Genomic DNA, 20,127 nt, shown 5'->3' on the forward strand with positions numbered 1-20,127 from the left:
ACGGTTTGGGATTCAATAAAGATTACTCCCATCAGATCAAACACAAGAAGCTCAGTATGCAGTATAGGAGCTTCTCACTATCACCACCATCCTGTGTCACTTGTGTTTTAAAGAAAATAGTACAAGCCTTTTCTGACTGAATCAGGACTGGGCCTTGCTGGTCGGTCCAGTCGGATTCATTGGTGTCCTTGTTCGCAACTCCTCTCTGAAAAACGTCTTCATCTGATCCCCTTGCTGCTTCCTCCTTCTCCCTTCCTTGCCGTTCTCTGTCCATGCCGTCCTCGTTGGCCTCTGTGTTCTCCTCCAGCGGGCCCTCCTGGTGCCACAGGCCGTAGCGCTTTGGAAAAGGAACACAAGTTTACTGTTGTCCATGCATCTGATTGCAGCGTGTTGCAGCTCTTCTTAAGGTTGGGCCCAACAAATCCATCAACCGTGATCCATAGTGGCGCTTAACTTTTGTATCAAATTGTATCGTCAATTAATTGACCAATAAATTATTTATATGACTTTACTACATTTTTGTCAACGGTGCATTGAAGCTTCAGGGCGTGCACTTCAGTAAAGTGTGAGTGTAACTTCATTAGAGCGGCCGGCACCCTCTAAAGCGTGCATGCAAATGACTAAAGTGAGCATGCCCTTAATCAAAGCCTGAGTGCTTTGCTCGGTGACCAAAAGAAGACACACATTTGACCTAGATAATATGTAAGGAATAATCACCGAGAGGCCGGGCAATAAACAGTTTGATATGCCCGGCTCGTGGACGGCTTACCGCCCGAGACGAAGTCGAGGGCGGTAACCTTCCGCGAGCCGGGCATATCAAACTGTTTATTGCCCTGCCTTGAGGTGATTATTCCGTTTATTCTACTTCGCGCCGGCCAATATAATAAAACAATTCAAATACTTTAATAATTAGCCTTTTTCTTATTCGTATTGCATGCTTATTAAATGTATGCTCTGTTTAAGTTCATTTCCCTCGAAAAGTAGTTCCCTTTAGAACTACGGTGAATAACGTTAGCTCAGCTGTAGGTAACGCGTTTCTATAGCAACCACACAAGGTTGCAACTGATCACTAGTTTAACAACGTAGTTGTTACATTCGTATCAAGTCAGCTTCAATGACGATCGATCAAACATGCACTCCTTGGTTTATTTTTACAACGGACCTCATGTTTGAAATGTATGTGATAGAAAACGATACAAGCGGCGTATTGATCTACTGTGCTCAGTCAGCAGCAAGTAGAACCGACAAGTCAGCGGGCAATATGCCGGATTAATGCACCCCTCCCAGCCAATCAGAATCGAGCATTCTTAAATGAAGTAGAATAATAATAATAATAATAATAATAATAATACATTTAAAATAAATTTATTAATAATAATAAATAAGATAAGTTACTCACCATCAGCAAAGACCTGTGGAAGAAGAGTGCTAGTAGTTGTAACAGATCGTATCGGATGTAGTTGTCTGTCTTCTCAAGGCCCAAGATCCGCGGTGTAAAGAAGGGCTTGTCCTCGTTTAAAGTCATCTCATAAACGCTATTCCATGGAAAGAAGCCAAACTGAAACAGGTACTTGACCACCACCATCACCTGTTGAAAGATCAACATTTAGTAAATGGTGAATGACCGATCTCCTGTTCACACAAGCACTGTGGATTAGTACAAGCCAAAGCATCATTCTGACAATTATGACAGTAACATTGATCAATACAATTAACCACAATATCCATACATGCCTTTTCATTTTCCACGTACCTCTGTGTAGATAATAGCCGTCATCCAGAATTTCTTGGTGGGTCGTGGGACAGCTAGCATGGCCCACAGAAACACGAGTATGGGCAGGACAAGGGATATGGCCGAGGCTGAGACCACATTATTGAGCACTATTATTAAATAGCAGACCAGCTCTGAGTTGGCAGCCAACAGGCTGTACAAGGCAAAGAGGAGCTTTAAGAGGCGGTTCTGCTTGGCGTAGAAGTCCCTGCTTTGCTCCAGCTCCTCGATGAAGAACTGAGAACTGCAGAGACAGATCTGAGTTAGTTGGTTTCATGTCACAAATCTATCCCAAATCTGTCACAAATCTACTCGTACATATCTTTTCATTGACGTATGCTTCTATCCATGCACTACGGATGAGTTCTTTATCCATCCACTGAGAAGGTTAGCGACCTTCCCTTACCTTTCTCCCAGCATTTCACTGGCTGTTCTGGAGTGTCTGTGTTGTTTGTGACCCCCCTGTGGCTCTACTGCCAGCCTCACGGTGCTGCACGATGTGGATTCTGATGACTGCTCAGTTCCACCATCATAGACTGCTGGTGGTACTGTGGACCAACCTGTGATGGCCAGGAAACTGAGAGACAAGGGGAGGACAAATTATATATGTGTATATATATATATATATATATATATATATATATAAATATATATATATACATATACAGGGGTTAAAGTGGGCCGGAACGCTCCGGAACTGTGTTCCGGCACCTCAGATAAATGAATAGATAAATAGATTTTTACAGAAAACTTGATCAAGAAAACCGTACCTTTCAGTCAAGATGAAAGGCAGAGTATCTGTTCATAGAATTCAAAGGCAAACCCATGTGTCTAGTTTGCTTAGAAACAATTACAGTCATGAAAGTAATTTCAACTTAAGTTGCCACTACATATAGCAAAACTGGACTGAATATAATGCTAGTTGTTGCACTTAATGTTGGGCCTTTGTTTTTCAGTTTTCATCACCATTGAATGATGATGTATGTGAGCCCTTTGCACTGAAAGAATACTAATCACTCATGTGGCTGTTGTTGTTACTCTTTAAAGGTCCCATGGCATGAAAATCTCACTTTATGAGGTTTTCTAACATTAATATGAGTTCCCCTAGCAAGCTTGCCTCCCGTCCCCACGTGGCTAAAACTTGCGTTCAGTGTAAAACGAGCACTAGGTACCCTGCTCGCGCGTGCTTATTTGTCATGTGGCCCCATACGTCGTCATAAGGGGCCAAGTTACCTCCCCTTTCTCTGCCTTGCCTGCCCAGAGAATTTGGCCCGCCAATGAGACAATGAGCTACGACCGTACGTGCGGCACATGTGTGTGTGTGTGTGTGTTTGTGTGATTACACACACTGTAACGCAAGTGTTGTAAACTTCTTTGTTATTTGGATAACCGTTCTGCTGTTGGTGTTATGGCGCATAACACGTCGGACTCTCGTCTTTGGTATTTCCATAACGAGACTTGTAGTGGGAGTTATCTCAGCCATGGTTGAGAAGGAATTGGGGGAAAGAAACTTTGGCTTTGTCTCCCTGAAGTACATGAACCACGACATGGAGGAGAAAGGGGTTGTTGGCCGCGATTGTCTCCCGCTTCAGGGCCCGCAGCCCCGGGCCGCGTTTTGGCAAAACCAAAATCAAACCCGCGCCGACGCCGGTTAGCTACGTTGGATCCACCTTGGTGCTGCCTTGGTGCTGCCTGCTGCAGGAGGCGGTGGTGCCTAAGCGCTACCCGCTGCCGAGGCGGTGGTCCCTCGGCAGCTAGGCTCCGGCAGGAGACAATCGTGGGCAACAGTCCCTTCCTCCTCCATGTCGTGGTTCAGTCTACTTCAGATTGATGTTTTGGGCGTGGAAGAACCAGAGACGTCGGAGAACCCGACGCAGTCGTTTGAGATTCATAATATCGTCTGGAGGCGCACACAGCTTTTGGCCGTGATCATATATATTATATGATATAGATATCTATGTATAATATGATATTATTGAGATATAGAGCTCCAGGATTCCCGCCGGAGCACCCGGAGTGTTCTAGAATATTTACAGAACACGGCCAAAGGCTGTGTGCGCCTCGCCATTGTGATACATCCACTGTAAACAGAGCGCATGGTACCGTGGCCGCAAGCTGCTCAGGGCCACACCCCCACCCTCCTCCTTGACCCGCCTCTCTCCTCCTCATTTGCATTAAAGCGTTTGGGGGAAAGCTCAATGTGCGACTAGCTCGTAGTGGCTGTAATTCTGTACCACGGCTGAATTTCGGAATGTCTTCAAATACTGTGTTAGGGGCCCTCAAGCATCTATAAAGTAGCATGCCATGGGAAATTTAACAAGAGTATAGACATGTTAAAAAACATTTCAGCATGGAAAATATGAAATTAATATATTTTGGTTGAATGAACATACTTAGGCTATGAATCTGAATGAATTTTGAGGGTTAGGGTTACCAGAATACAGGACATCACATCTACCAAATTCAAAATTTTCTGTGGGAGGACCCAGAGACCCTCCGTCCATGACTATGTCCCAAACACAAATGTTATCACCAGCCGCCACTGAATAAGACATATATATGCACATATTTTGTTCTGATTTTGAATGATTGGTACCTTCTCTCATATCCAATTAGTTGAAGTGCGCATTCATGTGGCCCTCTGATGGTGATGATGAAAAATGTTGGCCCTCTTAATCATGAAAGTTGCCCATCCCTGGCCTAGTTAAATCAGGAAATAGCCTAATGGATAACTTAAGGTGTCAGCGTTGATGTTTATTTCTTTGGTTGGGCCTCCTGTTGAACAGTGGAATCCACAGCGATAAATGGGTTAAAAAATGGGTTCTAACAAAAAGGTCACACAGCCTGTCTAAAAATAAAAACTGTGACAATTAAGTCATAGTACTAGTCAGTATGGGAGCTATTTTGACTGTATGCGACTGTATGAACGTAGAGAGATTATTGTTTGGTGTTTTTTTATTGTTATGTTTTACAGAAAACTCTACATAGGTTGTGATTCTTTGTTCTTGTCTGCAAACATTTTGGGGTGTTTAAAATATGAGTCCGTTTTGGACTTCCCATTTTTATTTTTGAATTAAAATTGGGAAAGCAAGGTTGTGTTCCATATTGTGGTGTTCAGCAATGTTTGCATATTGCCATATCAGTATGGCTGGACCAAAGTAAAACCATTAAATGTCAAGCAATTAAGTTGTGTGATACTCAGAACGAAAGTGACTCTATCGTATCTGAAAAATAATACACAATACCCAATATGTTGTTACATGGTGAGTAATTTTTCTTTGTTGCGCCGACACAAAATTTGAGAGTTCCCCCACCTGCCAAATCCCACTTAAACAACTGTATGTGTATATATATATATATATATATATATATATATATATATATCAGTGGTGGCTGGTGGTTTTTAAAGTGAGGGAGGAAAGACTGCGCGCTTGGTTGCCATTGGCCTGCTTGCACTGTTGGTGTATGGCCATGGGTGGATTACTGCACGGGCACACCGGGCACATGCCCAGGGGCCAAAGGGCTCAGGGGGGCCCTTGGGCCGCCCCCCTGAGCCGCCCCACAAGTTACTAACAGTGGGGTCCAGGGCCCCACAAGTTACTAACAGTGGGGCCCAGGGCTCCAGCGTTAGTAACTTTTAATGTTGCATTGTCGAAGCAATCAGTAGAGAAATACAAAAATTCAAGCGAAAACAACAATAGTAGGCCTATTACTACTGAGTAAATAAATTAATAAAAAGATCACTAGGGGGCACTATTTCAGTTTGAATTTGAGACCATTCACGAACAAGTCACTGTCATTTAAACATGGAGCAACGGCGAACTCTAAGTGGAGCGTTGAAGCAATGAATTTATTCAGTTCAGATAATTTAACAAGCCTGGAGATGATGCAACCCCATAAGGACTGCTACGAATTATACTCGATTGTGGACTGCAATCTATGTTTCCAAATGTGTATGTAGCGCTACGGCTTTTTCTGACTCTGCCCGTCAGTAATTGCGAAGGGGAGCAGGCATTCTCTCTTCTGTCCAGGATAAAAAATTAACTGAGGACGAAAATGTCACAAAAACGCCTCAAGGCACTTTCTCTCATTGAGAGCGACCTTACCAATGCACTGGAGTTTGATGATATCGTGGAGGATTTTGCACGGAACAGAGCCCGAAAAATGCATTTCATAGGTGAAATGCATTACTGTCAATTAATGTAAGGAACTGTTCGTATTGAGTTGCTTTAAGTCGTTTTTATTTGTGGTTGAAAGCGGTGCATTCGAAATTCGTTCAAATTGCCAAAAATTGCATCAATTATGTATTTTTTTTATCCTGTTTTGGTTAAATAAAGATGCATTTATTTGTAATAATTATTGTGAGGTTGCCTTTCCTGTGCTACAAATCCTGCTGAGTTGCAGGTATAGGCCAATGACTTATTATCGCCAATAAGTGTGTGTGTGTATTCTGGGTGCGTGTGTTTATGTTGGAAGGGGGGGGGGGGGCTGCGGAGTCCACGTGCCCAGGGGCCCGATATGTCATAATCCGTCTATGTGTATGGCGGCATAAGAATGTGAGACTCAAGTTGTTTCAGGGTGATTTGGTGAACTACAAAATAGTAGGGAGGGATAGTTATGTGTATAAAATTGATACAAAGCCACCAGTGGCATCACTGTCATTTGAAAGCTGGTGGGCAGCATGTCTTTGAAATGGACTAAAAGGGCAGAAGGAAAGGATGCAAAGCCCATAAGTCAAATCAGGCCTACTCCTGATTAGTAAAAGTAAATAAAAAAATCTGGGCCTATTTTTGCCCTCAATGACTGAAGTTAATGGTTGTAATTTAGCTATGTTTATTTTCAGTTACAATTGTTTTAAGAAAGCCTCAAGACCAAAAGTGATGCCATTTAAAATGAATCATGCTCTGAATCATTCACCCTTTTCACACCCTTTCCACAATATCAAACAGAAAGGTCAGAGTAACAAACTAGTAAAAGAACAAGAACATTATTTCAAACAACCTGATCTATAGGCATGGTGCCTAGCAAGGAAAGTCGCATAGCAGCACCAACGTGATCTTGACACTTGTCGTGGCGTTTGGTAGCCCTATCAAGAACGGACCACGTTGGAGATTTGCCATTATTCATTAGCAAACCACCAGACAGAGTATTGTCTGGTGGTGCAGTATTGTCTGGTGGTGCTGGTAATGCTACAATTAAGCCATGAGTACTTAGCATACCATGTAGCACCCACAACACTGATGTTGCCATTACTTTTGGTGATCTCGATTTTGCGAAGTGGTCTACATTTTTCTTTGGTCGCTAACTTAGCACTGTAACTCAATGAATGGAATGCTTTGTGTAATAAAACATGAACAATGTCCTCTGTTTCCAATGTTTCCATTGTACACTTTATTCGCAAATGTTCGAATCTCGCCATCGCTCAGATACTTTCACCTGCTTTGCGTCTCTTAGGCCCCGTCCACACAAAGCCGATTTTTTGGTCAAACCGCATAAGTCTTGTGCATTTCGGCCGACCGTCCAGAAGGAGCCGGCGAATCCGGTCCCCGAAACCGCACATTTCTGAAACCACCCACGGAAGTGGTTTCAAATCTATCCGGACCTATGCGGTTTCGTGTTAGGATTCGTGTGGACGCCTGAAACGCAAACGATAACGTCATTAGCCCCCCACCAGCTGGGGGACGTCAGAGTTGCGTTGAATTTTTTATTTATTATTTTATTTGTATTATTTTTGTAGCTTTAAATAAAGCCCCTTGATAAATTTAAGGACTAACGGTACATTAAAAAGTATTTCTGCTCAATTGAAAAGGTTGAATCTCCACGTGACTGAATGTTTGCATACTGCACGCAGGCAGTTTTGCGCGAATCAGACCCCTTAAGGTCACACCCGCTCAGAGGAGGACTTTCCTCCTCTCTCCCATTGAAACCCATGTTATTCCCCGGCCGCCAGTACTTTCGAGGAAATGAATGGGCGACAACGTAGGCTGAGGGAGGAACGCCCTCCCTGAAGTTATTGTCAATAGGCGATAGGGGGTGCTAATATCCCTTTACCCAGGGAAACAAACATTATATATTCAAAGTCATTAAAGTAGTCATATTTAAGGGCATTAATTCATTACAGTAGTCTGGGCAATCTACATTTTTTTATTCTCAACAATGTTAAGGAGGATCTTCCTCCCTCTCCTCAATGGAGAAGCCTCCACTGATATATATATATATTAGTGCTGTCAGTTTAACACGTTATTAACAGCATTAACGCAAACCAATTTTAACAGCTTTATTTTTTTAACTTGTCATTAGCTGTTACGTCTTTCTGACCAATCGCAGTTCAAGGCCCACCTAGGCTGTACCACTTTGGGAGGGGCTTCGGCGCTGCAAGGAACTTTCATAAACGCAATATTGTTATCCCGCAGTAATCAGCCCGACAGCCCTGAAATGTTAACGGCCCACCGGGAATTCTCCCGACTCTCCCGATTACCAATCCGCCACCGTGTGTGTGTGTGTGTGTGTGTGTGTGTGTGTGTGTGTGTGTGTGTGTGTGTGTGTGTGTGTGTGTGTGTGTGTGTGTGTGTGTGAGACTCTCTGATCTCACTAAAAGGCTAGCAGCACGAAATCAAGGGATATTTAGAATAGAAAAAAATATGCGATTAATCGCGAGTTAACAATGGCATTAATACGATTAATCGCGATTAAATATTTTAATCGCTTTAAAGCACTAATATATATATTAGTTTTTTCACCTGCTGTCTATATATATATATATATATATATATATATATATATATACATACACATATATATATATATATATATATATATATATATATACAGTATATACATACACATATTTATTTACATGTATATACATATACATATAGATATACATATATATGCATATAAATATATATGATAAGGGCTAGCAGTGTTATGGTTTCCCAAAGTATTTTTCGTATTTGAATATATTATTGATTGATTGTTAATGTTGTTATTGTTATAACTATTATTTCTCTTTTTAATTGTTGTTTCAAGAAACCTGGGACAGACAGGCTCACTTGTTTGTTTCTGCATCCGTCTCATTTAAGCTGTTCTCCAGTGTGTCCCCGTCCTCAGGGAGATTGTCCCCTGAAGGCTCTGCTGTGGTCCCCGGCTGGAAGGGGAAAGCAGATTTAGGGGCCACGTAATGGAGCATTTGGAGTAGTTTATGTTTAACACCCTTCTGGTATTGTCTGTGGACATTACCTGTCCTATCTTGTGTATGTGCAGGTAGCGTTCTTTGCACAGAACAGTAGAAGTATCCCTGTACTGTTTAGTCAACAGATTGAGCCACTCAGACAGCCCGTCCACCATCGCCAACACGATGGCCCATAAGAACCTCAGGATATCCAGGATCCTTTGGACCACTGCTCCATGACCTGCACATCAACATGAAGCAGAAGACAGAGGGTCACACCCCACACATTCTACAGCTATAGAGTAGATGTATGAGTGGAATTGTTAGAAATTTATGAATTTCAAAGTTCAAATGGCTCAGTTTATGGCAAAATAATATGGCCTAATTCACACATGGAATGGTGTTTTCTTCCACAACTTCAGAAATAGTGAGTCGTCAAATAAATTTTGGCGAGGAAAACTTAACACACATATGATGTGCGGTAACTGTTGTTCTATTTAATGATATACGCAATACATTAAAAAACATAATTTCTTACCAGTATTGTATGCACTATCGTTATTGACTTGTGTTCCTAATATGCATGTGTCCCCCCGTTAATATACATTGCCATGGAATGTATTATGCGTTAGGCCTACGTGTTTAGTTTGCGTGTATTTAAACAGATGGACGCACACTCGCGCACCCGCATTCATTAATTATTTTACACATACACACACGCGCGCCCGCATTCATTCATTCTTTTTAACAATCACTCGCGGTAAAACAATGTTTTCTCACGATCAACTCATCAATCTTAAAAGTTATGGGCTTGTACTCGATGTCTGTGTCAAGAAAATGTGTCAACTTATTATTACCGCTGTATCAGCTGTTCTTTCCCAAATAATTTGCATAGATGTGTGGCTAGGTAGATGAGAGAAGCAAAGTGTATGCGCGAGGTACACAAGCAACATTATGCATGCGCCCCTAAAATAGCATCTGAACAACGCGCTTCTGCTTTAAACCAGGTATTTCCTGGTTTGTGGCGCAATTGTTTTCTGAAACTGCAGAATAGCACCAGGGTACGTTTGCGCTAGAACACGCCTCCTCCTTTCGCTGAACCGCCCCTTGCAGGGCTGTACGCTTACTTTTTAAAATGGTAGCACTGGTGCTAGCAAGCGAAAAAATTCAGTAGCACAACAATTATTTTGGTAGCACACATACTACAGTCAAAAAAATAAAAATACTATATGAACAGAATAGGACGTATATACAAAAGCAACACTATATGAACAAATTTAACAACAGGAAAGTGACAATGAACATATTAAATAGTAAAGTGACTATGAGAGCCTCTTTTAAAACATCAGCAGCCAGAAGTGGTGAACACATTCAACAAAATTAAGTAATTATTACAAATTTAACAAACACTTATTTATTAACCTCTGATGTCCTTTCCCCTGCCTCGAGGCAATATTTACAAAACATAGACTTCTTGGACTGGTCGCAGGGACGCTGGAAGTGGGGGGGCTGGGGGGGCTGCAGCCCCCCCTGGTGGCGAGAGGCTGAATGTGAAATGCAAAAACCCTCGTGGAAATAAATACATAAATACATAAATATATCAGACTATTATTATACTATTGCCATTTTATTGACATAAGTCAAACAATATATTTGACTATAAATGTCACAAGCAGTATAAAATAAATGAAACTCTCACCGAAGTCAGCAGGTTCGCGATACAAACGCGATACGTTTCTCAGCCCCCCCAACTGTGAATTACTTCCAGCGTCCCTGACTGGTCGTAGACCAGCCAATTGAACGTTTTTAACCACTGGGGGTTAAACCTGTACGTTTTCCCATTGGCCGAGACGGAGTCATGGGTGGAGTCGGCTTCGTCCGAAGGTGCCGGTTCCGTGCTTGTGGTCGCCGAGTCAATCTCTTCCATACGTGGATTTTTTTTTCAAAGTTTCCATCTTTATTTGATGAAGAATAACTTCAGAATACAGGGAAATACCTTTTCATTTTTCTGTTTTGTTTAAAAAGTGAATGTCCCGTGACCGTTACAAACCGCTTCCTCAACGTGTGAATGTTCGGGAATGGTAGTTTTTTAATATCCAGCGGAACTGGCGAGCCTATAACTCAAAATACATTTCCCAACATTCAACGCTCCCATCATGCTCCCACACACTCGCGCTTAGTGGTGCCATTGAAAGCCGTACCCTTTCGCACGCTAAATATTTCAATAGCAAATGCGATCAAAACTGTCGCACTGTACAGCCCTGCCTTGGGGCGCAAGATCATTCCCTAATCTACCGCGAGTGGCGGTGGAGGGAAAAGAACGCTCTGCGCCAGTTGCAAACTAGCAACGACGCATGCGTCAGTGTAGAAAGTCAATTGCACCGGATGCAAGATAGGGCCCAAAGCCTAAAATATGCAATTACTTTAACTGGCTGTTGTTTAAGAAAGGATAATATATCAGGAGATATATATACTTACCAGAGTCTGACTGCTCAGTTGACTGCTGTCCATCCTGGATCAGATCCTCAAAGACATTATGGTCACCTTAACACACATAGAAGCACAGGCAAACACACATGAGCAGAATTGTTCCGTAGTAGTGTGTTTGTGAGTGTGTGCAACCGTGCGTGCATGGTTTCTCGTTTGAATGATCGGTGAAAGGGATGAGACAACACATTGTGAAAATATAAATAAAACATTTTTGATCAACTTTAGTGACACAATGACATTTGGTTTATGATTTGAATTTACAATTTACAATACTGTACAAGATAACAAATGGATAGATTGGATATAGACTTCAGTAAAGCTCCTTCACTATGTGGTCTTGGTGTGTATCTGCAAATGTACCAGACTCCAGCCTAGCCTCTTGGTTACTTCTGTTGTCCCTCTCCTTGCTCTTGTCTCCTCTCTCCAACCGCCTCAGCTCTCGCTGTCGTCTCTGGCGGTCGCGTAGAGCGGCCTTCACACTGGTCACCCAGGCCTGGTACGCCAGCTGAAGGCCACAAAGTTGAACAATCATATAGCGTCAACATAACATAAGTACTCTAAACTCTTAACGCTCTCTACTAATAAACAAAATAAAATGATTTGAATATGAGGACGTTCAACCTATGTACATATTCCCCCTAAAACTTATAGCAACTCGTAGATTATACAAGTTTATAATAGATATTAGTTACTTTCAAACATAATAATAGGATTGTTTTCTATCAGCTTACATATTTATAATCCGCTGTGTTTTCAGCATATAGTTTGAACGTTATCATGGAAAAATCTTGTCAATAGTTACATTTAAACATTGTCTCAAAGTTGCATTTGCAGCGCATTGATTTGGAACTTTTGAAAGGCATAGGTGTCCCATTATTGAAAATAATGCACAAATCTGGAATGTTCTTGACCAATCAGAAGCACATATTCAAAAGCTGAATAAATAAAGGTGCCAACCTGACATGCAGTCTGCTTCTGAGGGGTTGGCTCCTCAAAGGGCGTGTCTTCCTCATCCTCACTGTCTGACTCAAACAGGTAGTACTCGCCAGAGTGGAGCACTGCAGGGATTAAACAGCAACATGTGTTAGCTTGTGTAGAACAAATGTCTGTATGAGAAACACAACTTGCACAACTCAAATGAAAGATGTAAGTTCTCCGACCGGTAGCGTGGTGCATCCATGGCTGATGCCATCTCTTCGGGGTCTTCCTTCTGGGGTCTGGACGAGAGGAAGGGTCTGGGAGTGTGAATAACCAATCATTAGTTATCTTTCTCTGTGGTTAATGGTATTTTATCTCTTTTGATATTTTAATAACTTTAGTAGTAGATAGATACATGTCCGATTTGTAGCAGTAAACATTAAATTGTCCACTTGATACATGCCCTGTGTTGAGGAGGGGTTCACATAATGTCACAAACAATCCAAGCCACCAACCTGCTGCTAGATAGGGTGCCAAGCACAAAGTGTGAATGCAACCTATTGTAATAGTTAGTTTTATTATTATTATTATTATTCCTCCACGTTTGACTTACACAGCCTAAACCGCTCGCTCGCTTTTTATGAAACTTACTACAGCTGTAGAGGCTGACGCAAAATTAACAGAGAACAAATATTGCACTGATTGGGCCAAAGGTGGCGCTATAGCAACAGTCCAAAAATGCAAACTTTGAACAAACATATCTCATATAACCGCTTTGACGTCGAGTCATGAAACTTTGTTTACAAATGCATATCCTCAGGTTGAGCAAATATGACTTTATTTTGATAGATTTTTTTTTCGACATTAAAAGCACTCAATTCTCTAAGGATCCTAGGTTTTTAGACGTAGACAAAAATCCTTTAGCACGCATCATCTATGGACCAATTTCTTCAATCTGCCTTAAAGCGAAGTCTGTCCAATAAAGATTAAAGCACCCAGGAGCCATTGACTTCTAAAAAGGGTCTGGTTTAAAACGCGTAAAGACTTAAATGCTTATCAACATCAAATTGGATTCCTATGATCTTGAGACCGATCAAAAGTTGTTCTGAATCAAATTTTGAACAAGAAAGATTCAACATATTTCAAATTAGGAAAAAAAAATCACAACAGTTCATAGACGGAATGTTTGATTTGAGCGAGACCAACTTAGTGGCTATTGGGGACCAAAGTCCCAACTGCTTAAGTAAAATGATGCTGCTATCCATTTTGATGGTAGGCTGGTACGAACGACCAGCTTCAGCGAGAACGTGACGTATTTCCCTTGCTCCAGCCTTCCAGTTTGCTATTTGTGTCCGACGAGTTTAAGAAGAAAACTATTTTGGAAAAAAGAAATAATCCAGTGTATAATGGTTGCCAGCCTTTACAGAAACATTAACATTGCAAGCCTTTTACATTGCAATAATATTTTGCCATTTTTGCCAATTTTTATTTCAACAAGTGCTGTCGTGTTTCTGTCGAGCCACGAGGGGTAGTAGCGGGCTAGTCATCATTAGCAACATAGCCTCTTTGGCAAACCAGCTTGAAAGCACAACTTTACATTGAATTTCACGCAAAGCAAGACCTTAAATTGGTGACCGGATTAAAGCAGCAATGATAGGCAAAAGTGTGTAAGAGGATTTAAAATCGACATTACAACCCCCAACGTAGTACAAATACAAAGAAAATACAGCTCGATCCCCATTGACTATGGGCGCAGCCATCTTGTTTGCTAGTTGTACAGATCTGCTCGCTCTACTTTGAAAGCGACGAGATACTACGACCGAAAGGGGGCGTGCCTCAGTGAAATGCCGCAAGAAAGCTGGGAGATTGGCGACTTTACCACTTTGTACATCCAAATGGATGGCAGCATGAAGTTGATTGACAAACAACATGGCCACCAGAGGAATCGTCCAAAATTAACTTAATGCAAAAGCAATGTTAACTTAACCCAATCCTCATCAAACTTGGTGTAATAAAAGAAACATGGGTCCGGATAAACTCCTCCAAATTGTATCCAGATCGGGCGATAGGGGGAGCTATATCAATTAACTGAAAATGCAGACTTTGGAAGGACATATTTTCTGAACTTTTTCTTCTACAGTCATGAAATCCGGTAGACATTTGTGTATCCTCATGTTCAGCAAATGTTCCCAGGAAACCAAGAACCTGTAACAAAATGGCAGCTGGCTTCCAAATTAGCCAAATCAATGATAGGTGACTAAAGGTGGGGTTAACTTGAGTCAATAATCACCAAACTTGGTGTATTTAAAGAAGCATAGGTCAAGGTTCGTCAAAATAGGACTATAGGGGGCGCTAAAGCGATCAATTGAAAACTTTAAAGAATTATAACTCCTCAGCCTTTTGACGTACGGTCATGACGTTTTGTTTCCCCATCAACAGATCCAAGCTGAGGCTATTCCAGCGTTGTCAACCGTATGCAAACAAAAACAGTCTTAATTATCTGCGTCAGGATCGTAATGGTCTGTCAGGGTCTTAATGGTCTGACAGGGTCTTATTGGTCTGCGTCAGGGTTTTAATGGCCTGTCAGGGTCTTAATGGTCTGACAGGGTCTAATTGGCGGCTTTAGGCTTGAAACCCGTAAAATGCTGCTTGCAGCTTTAATTCATCATTATTATTGAATCAATAAAAACTGGTTGCTTGGTTATTCTACAATTTTTGGTCAAGAAGTACCAAGATGGCGGCTTGAATTTCTTCATGGAGCTTCAGACCCTTGTGATAAGCGGTTCTGTTTAACATGTGAACAACTACATTATAGAGAATATGGCTGTGTTTTCATATTCCTCAATAACCTCCATAAACAATTTATAAACCATTGAGATCCCTCACAATGAGCAGAAGTTTTTTTCCATTAACAGTTAAAAACTTTACCATCAGCTTCATCTTCCAGAGAACCTCCAGAAGATCTACGTCCTGCTCGGTACTTCTTCTGTCTGGAGCGGATTCTCTGCATGCTTTAACACAGATAAGATAATATAGATAAAGGAAACATGAGGGATTCTCCTTTTATATAAGTAAATCAGCAACTAATATCCCCATGACGATGCTTCATCGTCATACATTGTTATCCGATTTTATTTTATAGCTGTATTTATTACAATTACAACACATAAAAATTCTTCAATTCCTGTGTGGCTACGAGAGGAGCGTCAATGTTTGTTAAATATAATATCAATTAGGAATAATATATTTTAGCAAATCTTTGTAGATACCTTCTCAAGAATGTCACTAGAACTGAGGCACTGAAGCTACAAAACATCCTTACGATCTCTTTAGCTGTGAGAGGGACTTCTCCTCGGCCTTCTGGTGGAACGTCATGTCCTTCACCAGACTGGCTCTGAACAGCTCAAAACCCCTGGGAGCAAAGCAATACCGCATTTAGTTGGTCTTTGTCTTACCAGCCATACTACACTTACGCATCTATTATTAACTATTATTTAACTGATTGAAAATGTTAATGCCTTCAATCTGTTAATGCTAAAAATAAATGAATACTATGCTGTTAAACATTCTGCATGTTTTACCTGCAGAATTTGAGGAAGTGACTGGGTCTCTAAATTGAAAAAAGTCTGTTAAGATATTTTTACAAAACCAAAATCAACCTGGGATGGTGGTTTCCACTCTTACCTTGAAGCCTGTTTGGCGGAGGCCTGGAGCTCTGCTGTCACGTGCAGGAAGTAGAAGCTGAGGAAGACCCGCCTCTGGAGCAGCAGGAAGAGGAAACAGATGCTGTCCCAGATGATGCCCGCCTCCTCCACTGGGAGGGTGCAGGTCTTGTCGCCCACAGACTTGGCTGATGGAAGGAATTCAAATAACATGCATGTGAAAAAGAGCACTTGAGGTGTCATTAAGATAGAAATGCAAGAAATACAGGATGTCCACAGAATTGCATCATGCAAGAAGTCACGTTGTCAGTGGATGAGAAAATGGGTCATTCCATTTGTATAGAAGTGCTTGAGGAAATCAGTACTTACGGTCATAATAACCCTTCACTGTGCAAACTAGACTGAAGAGCTGTATCACCCAACAAAAATCTTTCTGCATCCCAACTACAAATACACATGCCAGGATCTGCATTCAAAACACAAACAAAACACAAGTCAGTAGGATTATTTCATAATATTATGATATATATATATATAAGTATGTGTATATTAACTATTATTCCTAGTTCGGAGACAAATGTAGTTTATTTTAATCCATGATTTCAAGTACTTTGATAATAATAATTTGATAACCATCCACAGACAAAAGGACTTAATCAGGGTAATCTGGGTCTGTAGATGTGTCCTGTGTGTGTTTGAGGTTTTTTGAGGACCTCACTTACCGATAACAGATTCTTTGCAATGATAACTGCTACATTATAGATGATAAGGCAGTCCCACACAGCAAGGCGGGCCCTTGCTGGTTTGACCAATAGCTGAGTCCCAAACAAAAAGAAGAAGAAACACGCCAGCAAATAACCCAGTCCGAACACAGAGATCCTTGTCGCTCCTGTGACAAAGACCACTGACAGCACAAACCAGTAGAGGTATCGGAACACCAGGACTTTAGCCATGTCGAGGTAACACCTGGGATGAGCAGAGGGAAACAAAGGGAACAAGAGAGGAGTCATTACTATGGAACAATATAGGAAAACAGCTGAATCTTGTGCAGATCGTAGACTAGTTGCAGTGTACAGAATGATATAAATGTGGTAGGTGTTGTGACATGGTTAATCCTGCCTTCCATTCCAGAGTGACAGATGAGTAAGTGACAAGCTGGCATGATGCACCAAGCAATAGTTTACATATGAATGTTTGATGGTTCGACAGATTATGAGGTGAATAGTTCAATAGAGGATGCTTTTTGCCTGCAGTTGATGAAATTGGGTGTTGGGTTGAATAGTTGGTTCTCCATTGGATCAGGACAGTCTGTGTTCTCCCCCGCAAGAACCATCCAATCCTCTGTCCGCTCATTCTCAAACACCTTCCACTGCTGGGAGGCACACATCAGCAGGACAAAATCCGCTGTAGACACACAAACACATGCATCAAGACCAACACGTAACAAAACCTTTGGCTTCTACCACTGTTGGATGAACCATAACCATGTTTTACATGACCTCATCACTTCAATTAATCCCTCACTCAAGTCCAAAAAACTGCATTATAAGGAAACATGTTGCTTGTTCAAAATAAGCATTTGCTGTGTTTTCAGAAAATGTATAATTGTACACAACCAATTGGAACAGCTCCTTATGAGTACGGCATTTAGGTCCTGATTTGAATACCTATAAGATTTTGTGAGTTGGGCTCAGTGTAGAAATCGGGCAGATAGATCCACTTAATCAGAGCGGAGTTGATCATCACTGGAGTGTTCCACCGCCAAGGATAGTCTAAACAGAGGAGGGACGGAGAGTCAAGAGGGTTATAGTGGAGACTGCCTCAAACCACCCGTCATCAGGATACTTATAGTGAATATATATATATTTAAAATCCATTGAATAGACCCTTTTCACAGGATTCACCATAGGACACATAGTTGTCGCTCCAACACTAATTATGGGTCTGCTATTAAAGGGCACATCGTCATTTGGCCTCATGGACAACTCGTACGCACACATCTGTGCCTATAAGGCTTGTACAAGGGCTTTGAATGTATTAACCTTTATACAACAATAAACAATAAAATAGTATTAATAAGAATAAGCCGGTTAAAATATTGTTTTGCCTTTTATAGGCTCTAGAATAACTCAAAACAAAGATTTATAATCGCTGAGTGAGTATCACACGTTAGGCCTTATTCATTACTTATCACGACAACTCCAACCTTCTAATCCTATCCTATCTACCTTATCCTCTCTAATCTGTTGAACATGAAGGAAGCGATCTACCAGTCTTTAAGGCGGCTGGACTCTGTGCGCTTCTGGCCCAAACTGTGCTGCCTTTTATAGCCCCTATACTCCTCAGAACATCTTTTAATATTATTAAACATGACCAATATTTTAGGTTTGCAGCAGTAAAATCGCTTTAACTACATGGGCACATGGGTCGCTTTGCCTTGCCAACATCTCTATCGGAATCAATTTCAAATCAAATCAAACAGTTATTTTCTTTCGGATACTGTGCAGGCATGAAAGCATTGGTTATTTTTCCCAACTCCTTCACCTCAGAAGGGGCTCTGATGCCACTACTGACTGCTAAATATTTCTTGTTTTTTGTTTTATTGATTTTCTGCTCTGCAATATATTCGTGTTTTTGCAAAGCTTCTTGCAGAGGTCGGGGGATACCTTGACTGGTTCAATCTGCTGGTGCATTAAAGACCCATAACTCGCTTTAGGAGGGACACCTGTGTCTGTCCTATGATGACGCCTCTTTGGAGAGAGTACAGAGCATGGCCTTACCGATACAGAGGGCGGGCGGCATCCCCACGCAGAGGACATACTGATAAATCATGAAAACGCACAGGAATAGGCAGTACTTAGGCCAGATCCGAGCCATCGCTGCCCGCCTCCGCCTCACTATGATGATCACCAGCCAGCAGCCATGGATTATAACCACAAAGTTCATCCTCTGGCCAATCACATTAATCGTCATCAGAAAGCATATCTGTTAGAAATGAGATAAGAGAAAATATATGAAGGAAGGAATGAGGGAATAGTCCAACTTTATGTCCTACTTTTCAAATGTTCTTGAATCCTATAGGCCTGGGCTGTTTGCGGAAGCACTTTGCCTATGTAATGTACAATGAGCAGGGGTCCAAGAACCTCTGGATTGTACGGTTCTTCTCATTCAGCCGGTCTGAATTTTGACAAAGGCATAGTTCAAGTCTTATCAATAGGGTTAACATTTTTAAAACTGGGAAAAACAAGGGAAAGTAAAAGACATACAAATATCTATGAAACTTTCCTTTTACACTTAAAACACTATCGGTCTGATCTGGACTGTGTGCAACATTTCCTGTTGGGAAGATTAAGATTAAGACTATGATTTGTGAGCATGATGCAATGTTTTGCCCTAGCTGCCCAACATCTTTGTCTTTGTTTGATTACGTGTTCTACCATCTGTTTTGCTGTGATGGTTTCTGTAGAGTGACGGAAACAAGCTACCCTATTACAGAAGCAGCTTGGCACTCTACATTGTATTTTGTACTATTTATGATTTGATGTATGCTCAGTGTACCTTTAAGTATAACAAAACATATATAGAGTATAAAAAAATGATAATTTTGTTTAAATCTTACTACTATAATAATAATAGCAGGCCTGTCGCACCAGTTACTCAAGTTACTCATGTGCGCATGTGCCAAGCAGCCTGCAGCTCATACACACACACAGCACACGCAAACGCATACATACACCGCAAGCATGCACATACACACCGCATACAAACACCGCACACACACGCACATGCGCACAAACATACATGGAAACGCACACACACACACAACACACACTTACACGCACGCGCACACACCACACGTCAAGAGAAAGGCAGCGACAGACGTTATGTTTTTAATCATAACGGCTCCGCCATCGACACATGTGCAGGTAAAAACACACACGCACGCGCACACAACCAGCGACACTCAGCCTTAAAACGGCTCGGCCATCGACACACGCGCAGGTTAGAACAATGTTACGTAAATAAAGCACATAAGCTGTAATTACTACACACAGCCACAAGAGAGCAGGATCAAACATACAAGCTGTAATATCTACCCCAGCCACAGAAGGCAG

The 20,127-nt window shown here is 41.5% G+C and overlaps 1 protein-coding gene across 2 annotated transcripts in view; it reads right to left on the reverse strand.

Annotated features, from left to right (window-relative positions):
- piezo1 (piezo-type mechanosensitive ion channel component 1) overlaps positions 1-20,127 on the reverse strand; it is a 90,965-nt gene that overhangs the window by 15,123 nt on the left and 55,715 nt on the right. For both annotated transcript variants that reach the window (XR_009529148.1, XM_060072404.1), the window contains exons 22-39: positions 18,793-18,997; positions 17,680-17,784; positions 17,260-17,416; positions 16,735-16,978; positions 16,382-16,478; positions 16,035-16,200; positions 15,673-15,762; positions 15,279-15,361; positions 12,593-12,667; positions 12,390-12,490; positions 11,793-11,937; positions 11,421-11,486; positions 9,011-9,183; positions 8,824-8,918; positions 2,178-2,348; positions 1,754-2,015; positions 1,400-1,588; positions 128-337 (exon numbers count right to left, since the gene is read on the reverse strand). Coding sequence is in view for 1 of the 2 variants with exons in the window: in XM_060072404.1 (XP_059928387.1) it covers positions 128-337; positions 1,400-1,588; positions 1,754-2,015; positions 2,178-2,348; positions 8,824-8,918; positions 9,011-9,183; positions 11,421-11,486; positions 11,793-11,937; positions 12,390-12,490; positions 12,593-12,667; positions 15,279-15,361; positions 15,673-15,762; positions 16,035-16,200; positions 16,382-16,478; positions 16,735-16,978; positions 17,260-17,416; positions 17,680-17,784; positions 18,793-18,997 (2,634 nt within the window). In the remaining variant the exon portion in view is untranslated. The remainder of the gene's footprint in view (positions 1-127; positions 338-1,399; positions 1,589-1,753; positions 2,016-2,177; positions 2,349-8,823; positions 8,919-9,010; positions 9,184-11,420; positions 11,487-11,792; positions 11,938-12,389; positions 12,491-12,592; positions 12,668-15,278; positions 15,362-15,672; positions 15,763-16,034; positions 16,201-16,381; positions 16,479-16,734; positions 16,979-17,259; positions 17,417-17,679; positions 17,785-18,792; positions 18,998-20,127) is intronic.

Source organism: Gadus macrocephalus, chromosome 15, assembly GCF_031168955.1.
Source record: "Gadus macrocephalus chromosome 15, ASM3116895v1".
Taxonomy (NCBI): Eukaryota; Metazoa; Chordata; class Actinopteri; order Gadiformes; family Gadidae; genus Gadus; species Gadus macrocephalus.